We start from the raw sequence: 12,500 nt of genomic DNA, 5'->3' as shown, positions 1-12,500 counted from the left end.
TGCGCGCAGACACTCCCCTCCCCGCTCCCCCCCCCCCCCCCCACACACACACACGCACGCAAACCCTAACGATCATGCAGACGAATAAGCATACCCCAAGAGTCTACTTGAGGAACTTTATGAGGTTTCACTCCCGAATGAGGAAGAAACCCCATGGAGCTAAGGTGCCAGCTCTGTGTCAGTGCCGGAGTTAAGTCTGTTACGCTTGGCAACGTTGCAGTCTTTTGGGGATGGGGGAGGGATGGGGAGGGAGAGGGAGGGAAGACGAAAGATGGGGAGGGATGGGAAGGGAGAGGGAGGGAAAGGGAGGGAAGTCGAAGGAAAGGGAGGGGTGGGGAGGGAGAGGGAGGGAAAACGAAAGACTAGGGAGGGATGGGGAGGGAGAGGGAGGGAAGACGAAAGACAGGTATGGGGAGAGGTGGGGAAGGGTAAAGAGGGATGGAAGGAGAAAGAGGAAGTGAAGGAGAGGAAGATAGAAGACAGGAGAGGGGATGTGGACAAGGAGAAGAAAAGGGAGAGAGGGAGGAAGGAGAAGAGAGTGAAGGGAGGTAGGGAGAGAGAGAAAGAGAGAGATTTTTAATTTGATACATTTATGAGAGAATACTTACTACCAAAAGAACTTTCATCAGAGACAATTGGTAAAAGTAGAGAGGAAGTAAAATAAAAAAAAAAAAAAAAACATTCCTTTGCAAAGTATACTGTATATCAGTGTGCGTTAAAATGCAGCTGATTCACAAGAATTGTTGTATTCTGAATTACGTGTGTGGTTTAAAAACTGTGTATCTATTGTTAGTACCTTTATTATTGATGCTGTTGTTATTATTCTTGTTTTATTATTATCATCATTATTCATCATTACTGTCATTATCATTATCATGTTTATCCTCATTATAATTTCATCATCATCATTATCATTATCATTGTTATCATTACTATTATCATTTTCATTACTATTATTATGATTCTCATTATCATTATTATCATTAGTTATTATTACTATAATGATTAATATCATAATCTTCACCGTTATCATTATTTTTATCATTATTGTCATTAGTACTATTATAATTGTTATCACCGTTATTTTTGTTATAGTTATTATTATTATCGGTATCATTGTCATTGTTAACCTGTATCATTATCATCGTCATCATTATCATTACTATTGGTATTGTTAACATTATTACCTTTATCATTAGTATTGTTATTAACACTGTCATTGTTATTTTCAGCCTCATCATTACTCTTATTACTCCTATTGCATTTATCGTCATCCTCCTCCTCTTTATCATAATCATTATCATTCTTATCGCCATCTGTTCGACATTTCTTAAAGCTTAGAATAATGAATATATACTAAGGGTCGACACCAAGCGACGATATCAGTTTGTGTATTTGGAGTCTGGTTCAAATGTCTCCCGGACGAGGATAAATACACTGGTTCCTCTTTTTGTAATAGTTATGGCACTGCAAAACAAATGAATATTGCAACAATGGAGGATTTTTGCTATTTTTAACCTGACGTATCTGTTTTTTTTTCTTGTTTTTTTTTTTTACTTGCTTTGTCCCTTTCTTTCTTTCTTTTTTAATCTTAATGGAATATATGTCTGCGTGAATACATCCATTGCACACGTATCTCAGGCTCTAAATACCTCGCCCTTTGTCGAGGTACTGGAGACAAATATTTTTGTTTCTATCTTCCGCTTATTTATTTATATATTTATTTCTACTGATTCTCTTTAAGGGTCTGGCTTTGTACTGAAAATCGTGATGAAGTTTGAAGTTTGTATTGGCGAGAAAAAATGGTATAAATGCAGCGTTACGCTTTGTTGCTGAAGCTTTGGTTAAACTTTTACTCGTTTCTCACACTCTTTCTTTGTCTGTCTCTTTCTCTTCTCTTCTCTTCTCTCTCTCTCTCTCTCTCTCTCTCTCTTCTCTCTCTCTCTCTCTCTCTCTCTCTCTCTCTCTCTCTCTCTCTCTCTCTCTCTCTCTCTCTCTCTCTCTCTCTCTCTCTCTCTCTCTCTTATTTTGCTCATCAATCATTATTTATATTTTCTGTCAATCTTTCTCTCTCTTTTTCTCTTCTTTCTTTAAGCGCCATTATCTACGCAGAAAGCCTCCTTCCTAATATACACAAATAGATAACTATATAAACGAACAAATAAATAGATATGAATTACACATAATACAAATGCTAAATAAACAAAAAAGAGATAAACGGCTAGTAAACAAAATAAAACGAATGATTATCCAAACCATCTAGATATTGAACCCATTCCTCCTTTCCACCTTACCCCCTCCCCCCTCTCCCCTCCCCCCTCCCCCTCTTTTCCCTCGCTTCCTCCCTCCCCCCCCCCCTCTCCTCCCCCTCCAGTCCCTCCTTCCCCCTCACCCCCTTCCGAGCTCCGTCATTTGACCTTCTTTGACCTTATTTCCGTCGAGCTCAAGGCTGACCCAGGACGAGGCGCCTGTGGAGGACGAGTAACTCCTCCTCCATGTCTTCGAGGAGCCTTTGTGCCTGCGAGGAGAGAGAGAGGAGAATGAGTCTAAGAAAAAGGAGAAAAAATAATGTTTTAGCGAGATGGGTGACAATTATTGAAGTGGGATTGAGAAATAGAAAAAGAAAAGCGTGGAGAATGAAAGTAAAAGAGAGATTTTTTCTTTTTTTTGAAAAAAAACAACATATTTTCTCTCTTTTTTTAAAATATCCTGGATTTTAATTCATGCGAAGGTGTTATGCGATTGTGAAAGAAAGAACCATAAATATTCATAAATTTAGAAAATAGAGGAAGAAAAACAGTTAGGAAAGTCTTCTATAATCCAACTTCATAATTGATTAGTTATTAATAGATCAAAGAAAGAAAAAAAAAATACTTAAGAAAGGCGGCTATCAGCTGACATGACATTAGTGACGCATTTACCTTGTAAAACGTCTCAAAAACAACAGAATAACACTTATAACTTCATCATTCACAAAATCTGTCTCATAAATAAATCTCAAAAAAAAAAAATAGAAATCAAACCGAAAAAAAAAACTAGCATCTAAGATTGCTAAATTTTGTAAAGCTAATGAACAAAAATAACCAACAAATCGGTAATGAACAAGGACTAATCACCAAAAAATAAGCAACAACAACAACAAACAATGAACATAACATCATCACCACAACCCCATAAAACACAGTTGAAACAAAATGAACAAAAACTAGTGAACAAAAAAAAACCTCACGAAAACGAATAAACAAAACGTAGCAAACAAAACCTAATTACCAAAACCTAATCAAAACCCGAATGAACAAAACTAATCAAAGAACAGAAGCAGATCAGCACAAGGCCTTCAAAGTATCCCCGCAAGACTCACTTCCCTCCCGGAGCGGACCAGAGCAGCGTCGACGTTGAGGCCGATCTTCACCACGCCCATGTAGCTGGCGAAGGACACGCCCACGCCCACGGGGGCTCGGTTGGGCACCCAGAAGAGCAGGTCCTCGATCTTGTCTCCCCAGACGCTGATCTCCGTCTGCGGGCCTGAAGGGGGGGGGGGGGTTAGAGGTCAGTACAGGATTTAGTTACATATTTATTTTACTTTAATATCAATTATTTATTTTTGATTAGATATGTATATTTTCCTGGTTTGGTGATATGTGAAGATGAAAGGTACTACTAAAACTACCGAAGCAGAAACAGTGTGAATTAAAGAGAAATAAACAAACAAATACAAATGTGTAACTTTTTTTTTTTTTTTTTTTTTTTACAAAGCTGCTTAATAAACTGGTTTACTAGATTAGCTTTCATTTGGAAAGTACATCCTTGCGTTTAATCTCGTTTTCAATGTGGAGCGTGCCAGAATAAAATTTTTTGGCATCCACGTGGATTTCTAGTGCCCCCTCCCCCCCTCCCTTCATACACACACGCGAACGCACACCTTTATTTGGCTTCACATCGAAAACAACAAAATCAAACAGAAAGATGTACTTCACAAATAAACCCGCAATTTAGTAAACCAGTTAATCTACCCCGGAAAAGCACTGCTCTAAACTATCCCCACTTTTCCTTCCTCTCGAACCCCCTGAAAAAACCGCCTCCACCTCCTTCCACATACCCGGGACGTTACTCGCGGCCACAGACACGCCCCGGCCAGACAGCAGGAGCTCGGCCACGGGAGCGGGAAGGACCTCGCTCACGGCCCGCACGACCCAGAACACGGCGGCGAGGGTCGGGTCGCGCTTCATGCCGTCCAGCACAGTCTGAGGGGAGATTCGGGCGACTTCGTGAGGCCGGCGGGAGGGAAATAAAGGTATTTTGGGGATTTTATTTTTCTTATTCTACTTAGTATGGTGTGTTATACTTTTTCTATTGTTTTCAGATTTTTCATAATCAGGGAAATTGTATATGACTTTTCTATTCTGTTTGTTTCTTTTAAAAAATAGACTGTGAAATAATTGTTTCAGTTATTTATTATTGTTGATCGACCTGCTCTCGACCAACGCTTCCCACGTACGTTTTTAAGCATAGTAATAAAACGAATCATCCAAATAAGCAATTTCCTCACGAAGTAAACCTCTACAAACAAATTATCAGAGGTGGATAAGAAAATGAAAAAGAAAAAGAAGAGGAATAAAAGGAAGATGATGATCAAGCAGAAGAAGAAAAGAAAGAAAAAAAAAAGGAAAAAAGGCAGAAAAAACAAAAGGAAGAAGATGAAAAAGAGGAAGAAAATTTAAAAAAGAACACCAGAAAAAAGATAAAGGGGAACAAAAATAAGAAGAAGAAGAAAAAGACCGAAGCAGAAGAGAGGCGAGAGGCCCGCCGGGCGCCTGACCTTGGTGAGCCTGAGCCTGGAGTCGGGCGCCAGGCAGTGGGAGGACGGTAGCTTGACGGTGGCGACGGAGAACTTGTTGGTGAGCGTGAGGGGAGCGCGCAGGTCGTGGAAGCTGACGGGGACGACGGCGGTGACCTGCGACACCTCCTCGGACCTGAGGGCAAAGGGGCAGGGCGTTGCGCATGAGAGAGGGGCGTGGCTTGGGTTCATGTAGGAGGGTCGGAGGAGGAAAGGAGACTTTCGTTGCTCTCCGCTGGTCTTGAAGTGGGATTTCCTGGTGGGAAGTTTTGTCGTTCCTTCACGATTCTTCTGTCGCTTTGTTTTCTTCTCTCTTATTGTGGACTCTCCCTTCCCTCTCTGCCTCTCTATCTATCTAACTATCTCTCTCTCTCTCTCTCTCTCTCTCTCTATCTATCTATCTATCTATCTATCTATCTATCTATCTATCTATCTCTCTCTCTCTCTCTCTCTCTCTCTCTCTCTCTCTCTCTCTCTCTCTCTCTCTCTCTCTCTCTTCCCTCCAATTACCCCTTCGTTTTCCTTACCTAATTTCCTATCCTGACCTCTACTCCGTACGTTTGCATTCCCTTCCTTCCTTCTCCTCCCTCGATCCTTCTCTCCCTCTCTCTTCCTCCTTCCTCCCTCCCTCTCCCTCCTTCCCTCCCTCCCTTCCTCTACCTCCCTCCTTCTACCTCCCTCCCTCTACTTCACTCTCCGCTTCCCTCCCTATTAATAAAAACAAATAAAATAGAATATAATCAATAAAACAAAGGACAACGCACCTGCGGGCGAAGTGCTTGGCGAGGGCGGCAGAGAGGCAGGACATGAGGACGTCATTGACGGTGGCTGAGGCGGCGATCTTCACCTGACGGAGGGTCGCCAGCGGAAGGCCCTTTGATGACGTCACCACCTACGTCATCGTTCGATGGCGTGGAGGGAGAAGGATTGGATTTTTATCTTTATTAGTTCTGTGAGTTATCATTGCATTTTTTCTTTTGAAATATTTGGTATATTATCTATATTTGGTAGATGTGCCTCCGAGATGAAAGAGGTAAAGAATCAATCTATGAGAATATAGAATATCAAAGAAAAATTCTGTAGAGATATTCTTTCAACGTGACCGTATATGAAAGATCCTCCTTCGTTAAATCATATTAGGACTAATTAAAACCCTGCGATTTTCTGATCAAACAAACACACAAATGAAACGACCCAAACTACCACCAAATGACGTCGTGTCAACAAACTTGACTAACAAAGCAAAGCATCTGTCACTCGCCATCTACCTAACTGTTATTTGCCACCTGTCTACCATATGTTACTTGTCATCTATCTACCATTCGTTAATTGCCATCTATCTACCAGCTGTCACTTGCCATCGAACTACCAGCTGTAATTTGTCATCTATCTACCAGTCACTTGCCATCTATCTACCTGTCACTTGCCATCTATCTACCATCTTTTATTTTCTACTATTATCTTTTTTTATTATCTATTATCAGCTACGTACCATCTACTGTCCACTTTCTATCCGACGGACCACAACCCACCTTCTTGCCGGAGAGCTGGTGCCCGTGGAGGCAGTTCCTGTCAAAGTTGGCCACCACCTGCAGAAGGCCCAGCGGGAGCACGAGGCAGGACCAGACCGCCATCACTGCCCTGGGGTGGAGGTGATACAGGTGACGATAACGATGGTGATCATGATAGTAATCAGTGTCGCCTCTAGGCATTTTGGCCGCCCAAGCGAGAGTAAAGATTTACCCCACCCCCACCTCTACCAACACAGCACGGTATACCGCTTGATATAATGATAACAAACACTGGGCAGTGGCACTCTGACGTCACCTCTTTGAGAAACTGTTCCGTATTTATTCACCAATGTTTTTTCCTTTCTTTAATTTTTTTTTTTTTTTTTTCGAGAGCGCTTCCTACCGATGGTAACTGTCCATATATCGTATGTCAATGACCTCAATTCAGACTCACTTCATGAGAGCGTTTCCGGGGCGTGTGCCGACGGGAGGGGCCGGCAGGGGCGTGTCCACAAGGGCTTCGACACACAGACGGATCAGCGTCACTCCGTCGCCGATAGCGTGATGGAGACGAATCACCACATTGTATCTGGAGGGAGGGGGGGGAGGGGAAGCATAGATAAGGGGAAAGAAGGGGATGAAAGAAGGAAGAGGGAGTTCAAGTGTGCGGTAGGTGGAGGGAGTGGGGGAGTTAGATGGAGGAGGAAGAAGGGAAGGGGGAAGGGAAAGAGAAAGAGTTGGAAAGGTAGGAGAGAGATGACGGAAGAGGGTGAGGAAGATACAGATAGAGATTCAGGTCGAAAGAGAGGGAGAGAAAAAATGATAGTTCATAAATATCAAGCATACCGTCTTCAAAATTATTTCCATGTTCTAGCTCCCCCCCCCCCCCCCCAAGCGAGCACCTCTTCCTCACCTTCCGTCCTCCCTCAGCAGCAGCAGCACCTCCCAGGGCGGCCTGTCGGGGGAGAGGGCCGTCGTGCCTTCCTCGCTCACGAAGCGGTGAACCAGAGAATCCATGACCTCGCTCCTCTGCCCTCTCCCCTCTTCCTTTTCTTCTTCTCCTCCTCTTCCGATCGTGACTCCCTCTCCTTCCCCTCTCTCCCCCGCAGGATACAACTCGGAGAGTCGAATCATTCTAACGTGGTTGCCGATGTCGAAATCCTCCGCGTCGCGCCAGCAGTAGTAGCCGCACACCTTGGAGAACACCTGGCGGAACTTCTTGTACTTGAAGTCCTTCTTGGCGCCATCCTCGACGACGTCTAAGATCTTCTCGCGGAGATGCCTCTGGATGTCCTCGAGTCTGGGCGCCCCGGACACCAGCAGGCAGATCGTGATGAAGGGCCGACTCTCCTTGGACTCGACGCCCCACACGCTGTCCATGCCCCGCGCCTTCACGAACACGCCCCTGTACCTCGTTCTGTAGATCGCGCTCACCACGCAGGACGCCAGCCAGAACACGCAGACGGCGGGGAGGACGAGTGGCAGGGAGACCGCCATCAGGAACATGCCCACGAAGGTCTTCAGGATGTTAGTGATGATGATGTCATAGAAGCGGATGTTGTAGCGCACCGCGAGCTTGGTCACGGGATGGTAGAGCGTGCTCGAGCAGCGCACGCCCTTCTGCAGCGCCAGCAGAGTGATGACGCCCAAAGGCAGGTCCTGGAAGGCGATATCCAGAATGGCATGCTCCACGTCGGCGGCCCGCGTCCACAGGTCCGCAACGGGGGGGCTCTGCGGCGGGACGGGGTACACGGTGGCGTTCGGGGCCCACGACGTGTTCGCGACGAGCCAGGAGTACATGCGGAAGTCGAGGGGGTGAGTCACTTGGTCCAGCGCCATCGCGGAACCGCCCTCTGGCGCCGAGTCCCTCGAAGGCTTGGGGAGTCTCTCGTCTCCTTCTCTTCCTCTTTATTATTGCTTTTGTTTTCTCTTTGGTGTTATCCACTGGTTTCTGTTTTAAGTAACCCCCCTTTCTATCTCTTATTAATCTTAAAGTAACTCTAGTTTTTGCTATCTTTTATCTGTATGGTTGCTTTTCTTCCCTAGGTTTAAGTTATTTGTTTCGTCTCTTTTTAAATTGTGCTCAGAGAATACTTCAGTGAGTTAAAGTCAAGGTCTATCATAGAACACTGAGGGAACAATGCACCATTTCAACTGCAAAAAAGAAAACGCAATCCACGAACATAATAATCAATTACATCACGATAATGATACAAAGGAAGGCAGCAATAATGGCAACAATGAAATCAACAGAGCATATAACTCCAACACAGATATATAGAACCGCTACATCTTATGACCCTTGAAATATTATCGGGTAATTTTTTTAAACAAACAATTCATGTATAACAGAGTATTGTATTTTCTGTAGTGACCAAGAAAGAAACAGTTTAAATGATATAGACATACAAACGGTGTGCACTTAGGGATCAGGTTTGCAATACTCTTTTGCTCCGGAAAAGTAGATACTATTACTAACGATAATATTGATAATAAGAACGTTGATAAAAAAAAAGAGAGTGATGATAATGTGGATGATAAATGCAACAGTGTTAATGAAAATATAAGTACAAAAACAAGACGAAACATATACTACAATAAAAATACAAGGTTTTGATCATAAATATATCCAAAGAGCAAGGGAAAAACAGAGAAAGGAAGATAGGAAGATGGAACTAAAAGGAAAATCAGCAAAGAGAGGGGGAAATAAGGCAATATTTGAAGAATATAGACAAAAGCAATACTAACGAAAGAAAAAAACAACATAGAATAAGATAAACAGAGAAACCATGAAGAAAAAATAATAAAAAGGGACAAAAGTAAACAGAAGAAAAACAACAAGAAGAAACAGACGACAAGTAGGAAAACAAGGAGACAGTTTCATATAAAATCGAGAAAGAAGGCACAAGGAAGAAAGACAATAATCATGAATAGACGGATGAATAAGATAACAAAGACTGTAAATGCTGGGACGCAAGAAGCAATAGAATAAAACGATCTCTTTCTTTCATTCTCTCTTCCTCTCTCTCTCTCTCTCTCTCTCTCTCTCTCTCTCTCTCTCTCTCTCTCTCTCTCTCTCTCTCTATCTATCTATCTATCTATCTATCTATCTCTTTCCCCCTTTCCCCTTTCCTTTACTTTACAGAGACAAATTTATCAAAATATTTAGGGAAAGAAAAACAAAAAGCGAAAGAGAAATAGAAGGAAGAGAACGGAAAGGAACAACGAAAATGGATGAATGAATAAATTAAGTAAATAAATAGAGCATAAATGAAGGTTAATTAGTACAGAAAAATTCTAAATAAATATATGAAGAAAGTATAAGAGAGAGACGGTAAATAATTTAGGGGAAAAAAACGATGCAGAGAGCAAAGGAAACGATGGAAACATATGAAACGAACGCAATAAAAGAGGAGAAAATGAAGAATAAAGATAGAAAAAGAAAACAGAGAGAAAGATATATATAGATGAAAGTATTGAAATTTGAATAAAATAAAAAGATTGAATAGATTACATGTTAAATATATCAAAAACTGTGAAGGAATGTAAGGGAGAAAGGATAAGATATAATAAGGAAAGTAAGTAATGAAAAAGCAACTAAAAGAGCAACAACAACATGAAAATAGACTATTTATTCAAGAAAGTGTAGAAGAAAAACAAAAAAAACGCTAGCGGAGAGAGACATTTGCCGGGATCGACCCTGGCATCTCCGGGCAGAGGAAAGGAGGCTTTTCTTAAGCTTATCTTAAGGATTTCCCCCTCCCCCAATCTCCTTCTTCGCTCTCTCTCTCTCTCTCTCTCTCTCTCTCTCTCTCTCTCTCTCTCTCTCTCTCTCTCTCTCTCTCTCTCTCTCTCTCTCTCTCTCTCTCTTTATCTATCTATCTATCTATCTATCTATCTACCTATCTATCTATCTATCTTTCTCTAACAAATGCTAGATTCATTTAGTACCTATATCAACATGAATTTCCTCCAATTAAACTTCACAATGAAAATCAATGAGAAATAAACGAAATGCCACGAAACGAGCGCCCACGATTAGAAGCAAAATCGAATCCAAAAGAGTGAATTGCACAATATAGCCGTTCGTCTGACCCAGTTTCTCATTCTCTGTCCCTCTCTCTCTCTCATTCTCTGTCCCTCTCTCTCTCTCATTCTCTGTCCCTCTCTCTCTCTCATTCTCTGTCCCTCTCTCTCTCTCATTCTCTGTCCCTCTCTCTCTCTCATTCTCTGTCCCTCTCTCTCTCTCATTCTCTGTCCCTCTCTCTTTCTCATTCTCTGCCCCTCTCTCTCTCTCATTCTCTGTCCCTCTCTCTTTCTCATTCTCTGCCCCTCTCTCTTTCTCATTCTCTGTCCCTCTCTCTCTCTCATTCTCTGTCCCTCTCTCTCTCTCATTCTCTGTCCCTCTCTCTCTCTCATTCTCTGTCCCTCTCTCTCTCTCATTCTCTGCCCCTCTCTCTCTTTCATTCTCTGTCCCTCTCTCTCTCTCATTCTCTGTCCCTCTCTCTCTCTCATTCTCTGTCCCTCTCTCTCTCTCATTCTCTGTCCCTCTCTCTCTCTCATTCTCTGCCCCTCTCTCTCTTTCATTCTCTGTCCCTCTCTCTCTCTCATTCTCTGTCCCTCTCTCTCTCTCATTCTCTGTCCCTCTCTCTCTCTCATTCTCTGTCCCTCTCTCTCTCTCATTCTCTGTCCCTCTCTCTCTCTCATTCTCTGTCCCTCTCTCTCTCTCATTCTCTGCCCCTCTCTCTCTCTCATTCTCTGCCCCTCTCTCTCTCTCATTCTCTGCCCCTCTCTCTCTTTCATTCTCTGTCCCTCTCTCTCTCTCATTCTCTGTCCCTCTCTCTCTCTCATTCTCTGTCCCTCTCTCTCTCTCATTCTCTGTCCCTCTCTCTCTCTCATTCTCTGTCCCTCTCTCTCTCTCATTCTCTGTCCCTCTCTCTCTCTCATTCTCTGTCCCTCTCTCTCTCTCATTCTCTGTCCCTCTCTCTCTCTCATTCTCTGTCCCTCTCTCTCTCTCATTCTCTGCCCTCTCTCTCTCTCATTCTCTGTCCCTCTCTCTCTCTCATTCTCTGTCCCTCTCTCTCTCTCATTCTCTGCCCCTCTCTCTCTCTCATTCTCTGTCCCTCTCTCTCTCTCATTCTCTGTCCCTCTCTCTCTCTCATTCTCTGTCCCTCTCTCTCTCTCATTCTCTGTCCCTCTCTCTCTCTCATTCTCTGTCCCTCTCTCTCTCTCATTCTCTGTCCCTCTCTCTCTCTCATTCTCTGCCCTCTCTCTCTCTCATTCTCTGTCCCTCTCTCTCTCTCATTCTCTGCCCTCTCTCTCTCTCATTCTCTGTCCCTCTCTCTCTCTCATTCTCTGTCCCTCTCTCTCTCTCATTCTCTGTCCCCTCTCTCTCTCTCATTCTCTGCCCTCTCTCTCTCTCATTCTCTGTCCCTCTCTCTCTCTCATTCTCTGCCCCTCTCTCTCTCTCATTCTCTGCCCTCTCTCTCTCATTCTCTGTCCCTCTCTCTCTCTCATTCTCTGTCCCCTCTCTCTCTCATTCTCTGCCCCTCTCTCTCTCTCATTCTCTGTCCCTCTCTCTTCTCATTCTCTGCCCTCTCTCTCTCATTCTCTGCCCCTCTCTCTCTCTCATTCTCTGTCCCTCTCTCTCTCTCATTCTCTGTCCCTCTCTCTCTCTCATTCTCTGCCCCTCTCTCTCTCTCATTCTCTGCCCCTCTCTCTCTCTCATTCTCTGTCCCTCTCTCTCTCTCATTCTCTGTCCCTCTCTCTCTCTCATTCTCTGTCCCTCTCTCTCTCTCATTCTCTGCCCCTCTCTCTCTCTCATTCTCTGCCCCTCTCTCTCTCATTCTCTGTCCCTCTCTCTTCTCATTCTCTGCCCCTCTCTCTCTCATTCTCTGTCCCTCTCTCTCTCTCATTCTCTGTCCCTCTCTCTCTCTCATTCTCTGTCCCTCTCTCTCTCTCATTCTCTGCCCCTCTCTCTCTCTCATTCTCTGTCCCTCTCTCTTCTCATTCTCTGTCCCCTCTCTCTCTCTCATTCTCTGCCCCTCTCTCTCTCTCATTCTCTGTCTCTCTCATTCTCTCCCTCTCTCTCTCATTCTCTGCCCTCTCTCTCTCTCATTCTCTGTCCCTCTCTCTCTCTCATTCTCTGTCCC

At 43.7% G+C, this 12,500-nt stretch overlaps 1 protein-coding gene across 1 annotated transcript in view; it reads right to left on the bottom strand.

The window, feature by feature from the left end:
* Positions 1 to 2,387: 2,387 nt before the first annotated feature.
* The window catches only part of LOC125027393 (wax ester synthase/diacylglycerol acyltransferase 5-like), a 17,861-nt gene continuing 7,748 nt past the window's right edge, over positions 2,388 to 12,500 (bottom strand). The window contains exons 2-9 of the mRNA XM_047616458.1: positions 7,262 to 8,502; positions 6,803 to 6,937; positions 6,370 to 6,478; positions 5,602 to 5,729; positions 4,820 to 4,973; positions 4,100 to 4,244; positions 3,362 to 3,525; positions 2,388 to 2,518 (exon numbers count right to left, since the gene is read on the bottom strand). Coding sequence (XP_047472414.1) covers positions 2,444 to 2,518; positions 3,362 to 3,525; positions 4,100 to 4,244; positions 4,820 to 4,973; positions 5,602 to 5,729; positions 6,370 to 6,478; positions 6,803 to 6,937; positions 7,262 to 8,187 — 1,836 coding nt within the window. The 5' untranslated portion in view covers positions 8,188 to 8,502 and the 3' untranslated portion in view covers positions 2,388 to 2,443. The remainder of the gene's footprint in view (positions 2,519 to 3,361; positions 3,526 to 4,099; positions 4,245 to 4,819; positions 4,974 to 5,601; positions 5,730 to 6,369; positions 6,479 to 6,802; positions 6,938 to 7,261; positions 8,503 to 12,500) is intronic.

Source organism: Penaeus chinensis, chromosome 7 (genome assembly GCF_019202785.1).
Source record: "Penaeus chinensis breed Huanghai No. 1 chromosome 7, ASM1920278v2, whole genome shotgun sequence".
Taxonomy (NCBI): Eukaryota; Metazoa; Arthropoda; class Malacostraca; order Decapoda; family Penaeidae; genus Penaeus; species Penaeus chinensis.
The sequence above is the reverse complement of the archived record's forward strand: the minus strand, read 5'-3'. Positions and strand labels throughout refer to the sequence as shown.